This window comes from Oncorhynchus mykiss, chromosome 17, assembly GCF_013265735.2.
Source record: "Oncorhynchus mykiss isolate Arlee chromosome 17, USDA_OmykA_1.1, whole genome shotgun sequence".
Taxonomy (NCBI): domain Eukaryota; kingdom Metazoa; phylum Chordata; class Actinopteri; order Salmoniformes; family Salmonidae; genus Oncorhynchus; species Oncorhynchus mykiss.
In genome coordinates this window covers 7,507,551-7,519,302 of record NC_048581.1, presented here as the reverse complement: position 1 = coordinate 7,519,302, position 11,752 = coordinate 7,507,551, and the positions used below count along the sequence as shown (strand labels likewise).

The following is an 11,752-nucleotide window of genomic DNA, read 5'->3' as shown; positions in this document are numbered from 1 at the left end:
GAATTACGACATGTTGACTATTTCTCTCTATACAATTTGTATTTCATATACCTTTGACTATTGGATGTTCTAATAGGCACTTTAGTATTGCCAGACTAATCTCAGGAGTTGATAGGCTTGAAGTCATAAACAGCGCTGTGGTTCAAGCATTGCTAAGAGCTGCTGGCAAACGCAGTAAAGTTTGAATGAATGCTTACGAGCCTGCTGCTGCCTACCACCGCTCAGTCAGACTGCTCTATCAAATATCAAATCATAGACTTAATTATAATATATTAAACACAGAAATACGAGCCTTAGGTCATTAATATGGTCAAAACCGGAAACTATCATTTCGAAAACAAAATGTTTATTCTTTCAGTGAAATACGAAACCGTTTCGTATTTTATCTAACGGGTGGCATCCATCAGTCTAAATATTGCTGTTACATTGCACCACCTTCAATGTTATGTCATAATTACGTAAAATTCTGACAAATTAGTTTGCAACGAGCCAGGCGGCCCAAACTGTTGCATATACCCTGACTCTGTGTGCAATGAATGCAAGAGAAGTGACACAATTTCCCTAGTTAATATTGCCTGCTAAAATGAATATCTTTTAACTAAATATGCAGATTTAAAAATATATACTTCTGTGTATTGATTTTAAGAAAGGCATTGATGTTTATGGTTAGGTACATTCGTGCAACGATTGTGCTTTTGTTAAATCATCACCCGTTTGGTAGGCTGTGATTCGATGATAAATTAACAGGCAACGCAGGACAAGCTAGTTAACCTAGTAAAATCATCAACCATGTGTAGTTAACTAGTGATTATGTTAAGATTGATTTTTATAAGATACGTTTAATGCTAGCTAGCACCTTACCTTGGCTCCTTGCTGCCCTCGCATACCAGGTGGTCGGCCTGCCACTCAGTCTCCTCATGGAATTGAATGCAATCATGGCCATAATCGGCGTCCAGAAATGCTGATTATCGATTTGTTATGAAATGGGCCCTAATTAACCGGCCGACCTCTAGTTTGAACTGCAGATTGCGCCTTTAACCAGCGCTACATTGCTGACAACATTTAAGGCCAGTTTGAACTGCAGATGGCGCCTTTAACCAGCTGACAACATTTAAGGCCAGTTTCCCGGACACCGATTTAAGACTAGTTCTGCATTTAAATAGCAGGTTCAATAGAGAAACCGATTGTTGCTCCATGGGGCCGTTATGTATCATGTGTCTCAGAGTAGGAGAGCTGATCTAGGATCAGGTCCCCCTGTCCATGTAACCTTATTTATTGGGATCTAAAAAGGGGGAAGCTGACCATCAATCAGCACTCCTACTTTAAGATGCTTCATCCAGACAGCCTTTAGACCAGGCTTAATCTATATCATCTTCATATAGACGACCTTTAGACCAGGCTTAATCTATATCATCTTCATATAGACAGCCTTTAGACCAGGCTTAATCTATATCATCTTCATCCAGACGACCTTTGGACCATGCAGACGACCTTTAGACCAGGCTTAATCTATATCATCTTCATATAGACGACCTTTAGACCAGGCTTAATCTATATCATCTTCATATAGACGACCTTTAGACCAGGCTTAATCTACAGTGCCTTGCGAAAGTATTCGGCCCCCTTGAAGTTTGCGACCTTTTGCCACATTTCAGGCTTCAAACATAAAGATATAAAACTGTATTTTTTTGTGAAGAATCAACAACAAGTGGGACACAATCATGAAGTGGAACGACATTTATTGGATATTTCAAACTTTTTTAACAAATCAAAAACTGAAAAATTGGGCGTGCAAAATTATTAGAGGTTCAGGCTGTGATGTCATCATCAGTGGGAGGCCACATAGAGGTGCACTGGTCCTTTACGTTCAGGTTCTGGGAGCGGGTGATAAGCCAAGCAAGTGTTATTTTACTATGAAGATTTGTGATCAACCCCCCTTTTTTTTTATGACCATCCGTTGAGTCGGGACGCTTGTCTGGTTTACACTAAATATACTATTTGAATAACTTTAATTGTTATAATTGTCATATTACTCTGTTGAATTGTCTTTCATTCATGAGCACTTAAATGTTTTCTTCTGAAGTTCTCGCAGGCGGGTCTCGGTGTCTGTGTGGAATATCACCACCTGATTACAACAGTACCTGCGCACAGTAGTCGTGTCATGATTAAATAAATCATTGCAATGATTTAAAAAAAATACAATCTCCATTTTTATTTTATATAAACTATGAAGCTGCTGAGCTCAAGAAGTGAAGAGTGTCTGTTTTAATCAGTAATGACTAATTAAAGTGTTACTCTATTATGGAAGTAGGCGACTTCATGTCAGCCAGAGCACCTGGCTTATGCCGGGGAGGCAGCCCGCTTCCACAACTAATGCAATCACTTCCCGCCTGGTTCATGCCGGGGAGGCAGCCCGCTTCCACAACTAATGCAATCACTTCCCGCCTGGTTCATGCCGGGGAGGCAGCCCGCTTCCACAACTAATGCAATCACTTCCCGCCTGGTTCATGCCGGGGAGGCAGCCCGCTTCCACAACTAATGCAATCACTTCCCGCCTGGTTCATGCCGGGGAGGCAGCCCGCTTCCACAACTAATGCAATCACTTCCCGCCTGGTTCATGCCGGGGAGGCAGCCCGCATCCACAACTAATGCAATCACTTACAACCTGGTACCAACTCCTCCCACCGGTGTAACCCGGGCGAGATAAACAAACCCCCTCCGTGACAAGAGGTTGCCATGGGGACCTCCCGTGTGGTGCAGTGGTCTAAGGCACGGCATCGCAATGCTAGAGGTGTCACTAAATGAATAAAATCAGTTTCCATGTGGGGAATCGTAGGTAGTGCTCATTGTATTGATGTCTTGTTTTGACGGATGTCATGTTTATGCTAATATGGCAAAAAATTCACTAGCAAGCTAACCAACAACCATAACGATGTATGTGAGACAAGTGCTCATTATGCAAATGTGTTTGTTTTCAATAAACATTTGGAGATTAAATATAGTATACATGTTGTCAACAGTCTAATGCTAAATACAAGTGCTAGTCGAAACTATGAAATGTTCGACTTGCTAACTTGTAGTTAGTTATACACCTGCTGTATTCAACTAATCAGCAAGTCGGAAATGTCCTCCTTGTTTCTGACTAGCATGTGAACGCAGCATCAGCCAACTCTGTTTCCCCATAGTTGCGCATGTGTTGGTTTTGTTGTTAAACAACCAACCCATCTATGCCTCTTAAGGGGAAGTAATCAGATAACATTACTGAGTTCGGGTTATCCTACTGAGTACCATTTTGGACCGGTAACAGATTGTTACAGATTACATTTAGAAAGTAACTTACACAACCCTGTTTATATCATACTGTGCTGTATGTACATGTAACAGTACTCGTCTTGCGTTTAACAATAAAGTGGCAAAGGGAATCACCAATATAACCCTGTTACATACACTACTGTACTGGAGACAAAGTCCCATTCATATTTTTGCTGTTTGAACTCCAGAACAGATGGTGGCGCTAACGCGGATCGTCTGAGGAATCTAACCCGGAAGAAGAAACATACTAACGTTGATAGTTAGCTAGCGGGGTTATTTTGCAAGTGTGTGAAAATGTGTCCGATATCATTTGATACGGTTTAAAGTAGATTTTGATATTGCCAAACACGGACTATAAACGTGGAACCAACCACAATTCCATATCGTTTTGTTATCGGGTCTAGTAAAGTAAGTTAGCTGGTTAGCTAAAGCCTAGCTTACTGATTTAGCTAGTTTTCAAATAGTTCTGTATAGAAAGCATTCAGCTATCTAGCTAATGTGAACTCGTGGTGAACGGTCAGTGGAATGAAAACGGTGATGTCAGAATGATCTGCTATAATTCCGTGCTCTAACTACATAATTCCTAGGAAGCTATAGAAGAATTCATGATGGATGAGGTGAGAAAGACTCATAGAGACAGATGGAGGACTAGTACCATTGAGGACGTTCACCATTTTGAAGTAATCAACTGGGTGGGACTTCCGGTGGGTTAAAGAAGGATCTCATAATTCCATCCAGGTCATCAGGAGGGATCAGCCAATTAATTATATTTGTGAGAAAACGTTCCAAAACTGCAGGTGACAGTCAATTGCCAACCGTGGCTTTATATCTGTTTAAATAACACCCTCCAGGTGGCCGTACGCACCCTTTCAGTTTGTTTACCAATTCATAGAAGTAGAAGAAGAAAATTGACTACTTCAAAATGGAGATAGCCTCAATGGCGCTGCCCATGCTCTCAGAGATGCCATAATAGAACATATACAATGTTGTGTCCTCTATCTCTATGGAATGACTGTAGCTGATGTTAGGTGGGTAATGCTAAACCAGTCTGGATGGCGTTGCCTAAAGCCTGTCGCATGCTTTCCGTCGAAACAGTGCGCACATGTATTATGACGAACATTTGTGACGTTCGAGCACACGTTTTATTTTCTTGAGGCAAGTTGAAATTTGGTAGCTGAAGTCTACGCCCCTTCGTCTGTGATTGGTCAACAGTATTACCAAATATATATTTTTTAACTAACCCAAGATCGACCAGAGCCTGTCGTTTCCGATGGGAGAAAATGTATCATAGTTTGCAGAACAAGCAAGGAAGTGGGCAGAGCCAAACACGAGCTAGTGAGAGCCTAGCATTTATTTGGATATTTGCATTAGGGAATGTCTACTCTTAAGTGTGTGTGTTCCCAATACGCCCTTCTAAACAACACTATTTTTTTTTTAAACTTTGCAAAGGGTAAAGTCTACTAAACGCAGTCCACTCTGTTACAGATTCTAGTTTTGGAAACAGAATACTGAATGGAGATCAAATGTTTAATCGATGAGAAAATGTGCAGAATGTCGGCCAAAATCCATCTCACTCCATCTTCTCCCCCAGCCGGCTACTGGGTTTCCTCTCATCACCATATTTGGTAGTATGGAAACACCAACCGGATGCTTCACAGTTACAGTGTTGCAAAAAGTAACCGATTGTCATAGTTGAGTAAAAGTAAAGATACCTTAATAGAACATGACTCAAGTAAAACTGAAGGTCACCCAGCAAGTATTTGGTTTTAAATATACTTAAGTATCAAAACTAAGTGTAAATTCTAAAATATACTTAAGTATCAAAAGTGAAAGTAAAAATAATTTCACATTGTTTATATTAAGCAAACCAAATGGCATGATTTTTCTTGATTTTTTAAAAATTTACGGATAGCCAGGGGCACACTCCAACACTCAGACATCATTTACAAATTAAGCATTTGTGTTTAACGCACACCTTCCCACAATTTCAACACAATGGAACGCAATTCAGAAAGTATTAAAGCAAACGTTCTAGAACACTGCGGTGCGTACACGTTTTGGAACTCTGATACACGCAAGTGGTAGCTGATGAGGAATGTCGCCATTTTATAACAAGTCATTCTTTATTTTAGGATTCTGCCGACCCATCCAACCCCCCTCTCTCCTGCTCCACTGAACCCAACCCTCCGGAGTCACTGGTTCCTGACTCTAAGCATAGAGACATCGACACCTGCAGTGAAATACCCAGATTTAACATTGTAGTCAAGGAGGAGGAGGAAGACTGGGATGTGGATAATACTGGTAAGTATTACTATAGATACTGAATTAATAATATCAATGGGATTATATAGTTCTGCTCCATACAGTGTTTCCCCCAGGATTCTTTTCAGCAGCGGCGGTGGGGGGGGTTGTTTTGTAGAACGACTGTGAGGAGAAGGTCATTTCTGGGGACTCTTTTTAAAAGGGCATTCTATTCCAAAACGCATGATAAATGTAATAATGTTGACACCATCTGTAATAGAACAGTTGCTGCTCCACTGCGCTGTAGGGAGATGAAGAGGAGCACGCAGTGGCTGTGCCCTCGTGGCTCTCATTCCTACCACTGTTCAAATATACATTGTAACGTTTCACTCTGATCTTAAAGGGAAAGTGCGAGATTTTGGGCTTTTTCTACTTCCCCAGAGTCAGATGAACTCATGGACACCATTTGTATGTTTCTGCGCGCAGTTTGAGGGAAGTTTCATTGCGCTAACGCTAGTTAGCAGCGTCCTTTAACCTGCACGCAGAGACATACAAATGGTATCCACGACTTCATCTGACCCCGGGGAAGAAGAAAATGGCGTAATTGGCAGAAATATTTGTAAAACATTTTAATTATAATAATTATCATATATTTTGGAGTGGCGGAAACAATTCTGCCGAGATACACTTTTAAATGAATATAGTGAAAACACTGCCATATATAGCAGTTTAATTCACTCGTTTGCAGAATAAAAACCGAGGACAATTACAAATAATAGAATAGAATCATGTATTTGTCGTAGTGATGCACCAATATGACAGTTCTTAACTGACCTTGCCTAGTTAAATAAAGGTTACACACACACACACACACACACACACCGAAAAGTTATTTAGTTGGCATTGACGTGTGTCCCCATTACCAGTGAAACATAATCAAAACCTATTTCTTTCACTTACTTGCTGTGCTGTTTCATCGTTTCATTCTCAACCAGGAGTTCTCATGCTATGGAACGCCGTTTTGGTCTTTGTGTGTCAAGTAACACTATTAGACGTGTAAAATAAGCTTGTTGACCAATCAGGACCTGAATATGATGTCACATAATAATTTAATGCATTCATACAATTTTTTTTACATAGTTATTACACATTGATTACACAATCACTCGTACTTCATATGTCACAACGGTTCATCGATACGTATGCTATGATGCTGGTAAAGTTGTCTCGCGCACCTACAGTGCTGGTCATAAAAAAAAGCTAGCTCGCTCATGGATGCAAATAATGTTCTTCCCCAAAAAACATAGCAAAACGACAATCTGTTTCAGTAGCTATAGTTAGCTAGCTAACTAAATAGTGAGGTGTCATCATCTAAAATAACCCTAATTTATAAGACAGTTCTTATTTGATTAATGGTCGAACCCATCTATGTGAAGCTAGCGACAATTTAGGATTAGCTACAATAGTGGACTTTGCAGTTAGCCTGTTTAAAACGTTAGCTTTGGGCAACAAAGTTAAGTAGCTGGCTAGCTATTTATTTTCATGAACTTAAGTTCAATTTCAATAGGTGAAAAACAAGTGGCCTCCTAGCTAATACTTACTCACAAGAATAATGCTAAGAATAATGAAAATGACTGCAGTTTCAACTGGTCATTGTTTTCAAGATGGTTGTATTGGTGCTAGCTAGATACCAAGCTAAACGCTAGATTCCAAACTAAAGCTAAAGCTAGCTACCCCAGAAGTTGCGGTCGAACAAATAATGCTTTATTACAAACGCAGTATTGTAAACACATCGCTCGTGGCCGGTGTTTGCTTGTTTGCAGACTTTTTTTGTACAGTTTTGACAGTGCTACTGATAGTATTGGTGGCGCTTGGCTTCGACGTGCAAATTCAGACCACATAACATTCTATAATAGAACTGTGTTATTTGACGTGTGTCTTTTTTGGCACACAAAGACCCAAACGGCCATAGTATGTCGTGAAGCTAATAGCAGTGACGCTACTACTGTGTAACTCCGGTAGGGCAACATGTGTACCGGTGCTCGACCAGTCGGCGAAAGCCAACATCATCCACGACAGAGAACGGTTGATTGTCAAGGGCAATGAATCCCATTATCTTGGCGTGAATGGATTTCGCCTTTTGAGTTGTCTCGCTGAAATTGTCTTACTCTTTCAAATGACTGCTGGACTTGTTGACTGCTCGATCCACACAGCAGACATTGTGGGCCAGGTTAGGAAAGCTGTGTTGCACGTGTTGCGCAACATTTTACATGCCGTCATTACGTCATATACATTATATAGGTATGCATGCCAGCACGTTGGCGTTAAACTAGTTGGCGTTTTTAGCTAATGTCGGCCGATTCCGATATGTTCACCGATTAAATCGTGCATCCCTAATTTGTCATTGAACTTTTCTTGTCCTATTGTAACAGGAGAGAATCCTAACTCCAGCTCTAGTGAAGAGGCATCAGCAGAACAACACCAGGAGAATCCTAACTCCAGCTCTAGTGAAGAGGCATCAGCAGAACAACACCAGGAGAATCCTACGGCTAAGAAGCCATGGCGATGCCCCCAATGTGAAATAGAAATCGCTCACCCTTCCAATATCAACAGACACCTAAGAACACACACAAAACCTGCTAAGGAGTCTTCCGTCTGTCCAGTATGTGGAAAAGACTTTGTTCACCCCTCCAAACTGAAGAGACACTGCCGAACACATACAGGAGAGAAGCCTTACCAGTGCTCTGTGTGCGGGAAGCGATTCACACTGAAGCCCCACCTGGAAAGACATCAGATGACCCACCCTGGAGAGAAACAGCCAGACGTGACAAAGAAGCACCCGTGCTCCAATTGTGGAAAGGAATGTTTCTCTGCATATGAACTGAAGATGCACATGAGAAAGCACACAGGGGAGAGACCTCACCAGTGCTCCTACTGCGAGATGAGCTTTGGCTGTAAGGGAACTCTATCGAGACACGTACGACGCCATACAGGAGCACCCACACCAAAACCTTACCAATGCTCACAGTGTGGGAAGAGATACGAGTCACCGTCGAGGCTCAGGCAGCATCAGACTGTGCACACTGGAGAGAAACCTTACGAGTGCTCTGATTGCGGGAGGGGTTTTGCTTCGACCGAAGGTCTTCGCAAACATCAATGCAGTCATGCCAGTAACCATAGCAACCAGTGTACACTGGGAATTCGAGATACGGCATCATCGGGCAGTCAAACTATGAATATCAAGATCGAAGACGAGGAACAGGAGCTGGCAATTAATGTCAAAGAGGAGGAGGAGGAAATTGTTGTTTTTGTCAATGCTGATAAAGAAACCTTACCAGTGTACCACCTGTAATCAGAGCTTTGTTCACCCTAGCTCTCTAGCAAGACACAAACAATCCCACACTAGTGTCACGCATTACAGCTGTTCAGAATGTGGGAAGGAATTCAGCCAATCGTGGACTTTCAAGATACACATGCAACAGCACACCGGAGAGAAACCACACCACAGCTCTCCGTGTAATAAGAGTTTCTCAGCTTTTGCACTTCTCAGAAGACACCAGATAGTTCACACTAGGGTGAAACCTTACCCCTGCTCTCTCTGTAGGAATACGTAGCCCTATGCTAACACGACCAGCTGACAGCATGAGAAAACGTAGCCCTATGCTAACACGACCAGCTGACAGCATGAGAAAACGTAGTCCTATGCTAACACAACCAGCTGACAGCATGAGAAAACGTAGCCCTATGCTAACACGACCAGCTGATAGCATGAGAAAACGTAGCCCTATGCTAACACGACCAGCTGATAGCATGAGAAAACGTAGCCCTGTGCTAACACAACCAGCTGATAGCATGAGAAAACATAGCCCTGTGCTAACACAAACAGCTGATAGCATGAGAAAACGTAGCCCTGTGCTAACACGACCAGCTGACAGCATGAGAAAAGTAGCCCTATGCTAACACGACCAGCTGACAGCATGAGAAAACGTAGCCCTATGCTAACACACTGGATAGAAACATTATGCCTGCCCCGACTGTGACAAGAGCTTTGCTTTCGCTTCAGCCTTTAAAAGACACCATAAGTTACACACAGGAGAGAAACCCCACTCCTGCTCTGTGTGTGGGAAGAGTTTTACTCAATCATCCACCTTGAAGGATCACTTCAGGACGCATTCAGGAGAGAAACCCTGCTCTGTCTGCCGTGTTTTAGTTATCCAAGATCCTTTAAGCTCCAATGCCTGAAACACTCCAATGCCTGAAACTCGAGACGCCGGATGAGGGGCCTACAGTACCTCGTGGACTGGGAGGGGTACGGTCCGGAGGAGAGGTGCTGGTTACCGGTGAAGGACATTTTGGACTCTTCACTTCTGAGGGACTTCAACCGCCTCCACCCAGATCGCCCGGCACCTCGCCCGCCCCGGGTCGCCCTCGGGGCCGGTGGCGGCACGCTGCGGGAGCCGCGCGTCGGGGGGGGGGGGGTTCTGTCACGACTCCCGCCGCAGTTGGCTCCCCTGCCTGTTCGGGCGGGGCTCGGCGGTCGTCGTCACCGGCCTACTAGCCCCCACCGATCCCTTTTTCCTGTTCTGTTAGTTTAGTCTTATTAGTTGCACCTGTTCCTATTTACGTTTTCTTGATTTTCTAGCCTATTTTAGCATGTTAGGCTCTAGTTTGTGGGGGATTATTTTGTGTTCACGTTTAGTGTTGGCTGTGGTTTTGTGCTCCGGACCGTGTTTTGGGTTGGTCAGTGTTTTCCGCCCTGTGTTCTGGGTTGGTCAGTGTTTTCAGCCCTGTGTTTTGGGTTGGTCAGTGTTTTCCGCCCCGTGTTTTGGGTTGGTCAGTGTTTTCAGCCCTGTGTTTGGGGTTGGTCAGTGTTTTCCGCCCTGTGTTTTGGGTTGGTCAGTGTTTTCAGCCCTGTGTTTTGGGTTGGTCAGTGTTTTCCTCCCTGTGTTTTGGGTTGGTCAGTGTTTTCAGCCCTGTGTTTTGGGTTGGTCAGTGTTTTCCTCCCTGTGTTTTGGGTTGGTCAGTGTTTTCCTCCCTGTGTTTGGGGTTGGTCAGTGTTTTCAGCCCTGTGTTTTGGGTTGGTCAGTGTTTTCAGCCCTGTGTTTGGGGTTGGTCAGTGTTTTCCTCCCTGTGTTCTGGGTAGGTCAGTGTTTTCAGCCCTGTGTTTGGGGTTGGTCAGTGTTTTCAGCCCTGTGTTTGGGCATGACCGTTTGTGCCGGAATGAAGTGCCTATTTTTCTTGAACCCTCTGCTCTCTGCACCTGACTCCTACCTTCCACTCCTATTCATCCGTGACAAAGCATTTTTCTACGGCTGGCCATGCTTTCCACCTGGCTACCCCTACCCCGGTCAACAGCACTACACCCCCCACAGCAACTCGCCCAAGCCTTCCCCATTTCTCCTTCTCCCAAATCCAGTCAGCTGATGTTCTGAAAGAGCTGCAACATCTGGACCCCTACAAATCAGCCGGGCTAGACAATCTGGACCCTTTCTTTCTAAAATGATCTGCCGAAATTGTTGCCACCCCTATTACTAGCCTGTTCAACCTCTCTTTCGTGTCGTCTGAGATTCCCAAAGATTGGAAAGCAGCTGCGGTCATCCCCCTCTTCAAAGGGGGAGACACTCTTGACCCAAACTGCTACAGACATATATCTATCCTACCCTGCCTTTCTAAGGTCTTCGAAAGCCAAGTCAACAGATTACCGACCATTTCGAATCCCACCATACCTTCTCCGCTATGCAATCTGGTTTCAGAGCTGGTCATGGGTGGCACCTCAGCCACGCTCAAGGTCCTAAATGATATCTTAACCTCCATCGATAAGAAACAATACTGTGCAGCCGTATTCATTGACCTGGCAAAGGCTTTCGACTCTGTCAATCACCACATCCTCATCGGCAGACTCGACAGCCTTGGTTTCTCAAATGATTGCCTCTGGTTCACCAACTACTTCTCTGATAGAGTTCAGTGTGTCAAATCGGAGGGTCTGTTGTCCGGGCCTCTGGCAGTCTCTATGGGGGTGCCACAGGGTTCAATTCTTTGACCGACTCTCTTCTCTGTATACATCAATGATGTCGCTCTTGCTGCTGGTGAGTCTCTGATCCACCTCTACGCAGACGACACCATTCTGTATACTTCTGGCCCTTCTTTGGACAATGTGTTAACGACCCTCCAGGCGAGCTTCAATGCCACACAACTCTCC

The 11,752-nt window shown here is 43.7% G+C and overlaps 1 protein-coding gene across 1 annotated transcript; it reads left to right on the top strand.

Annotated features, from left to right (window-relative positions):
• The first annotated feature begins 3,565 nt into the window (after window positions 1-3,565).
• On the top strand, window positions 3,566-10,353 carry LOC118940247 (zinc finger protein 239-like). The gene is made up of 3 exons (XM_036948737.1): window positions 3,566-3,929; window positions 5,445-5,613; window positions 7,986-10,353. The coding sequence occupies exons 1-3, from the start codon at window positions 3,918-3,920 to the stop codon at window positions 8,903-8,905; spliced, it is 1,101 nt and encodes a 366-aa protein (XP_036804632.1). The 5' UTR covers window positions 3,566-3,917; the 3' UTR covers window positions 8,906-10,353.
• Window positions 10,354-11,752: the final 1,399 nt, after the last annotated feature.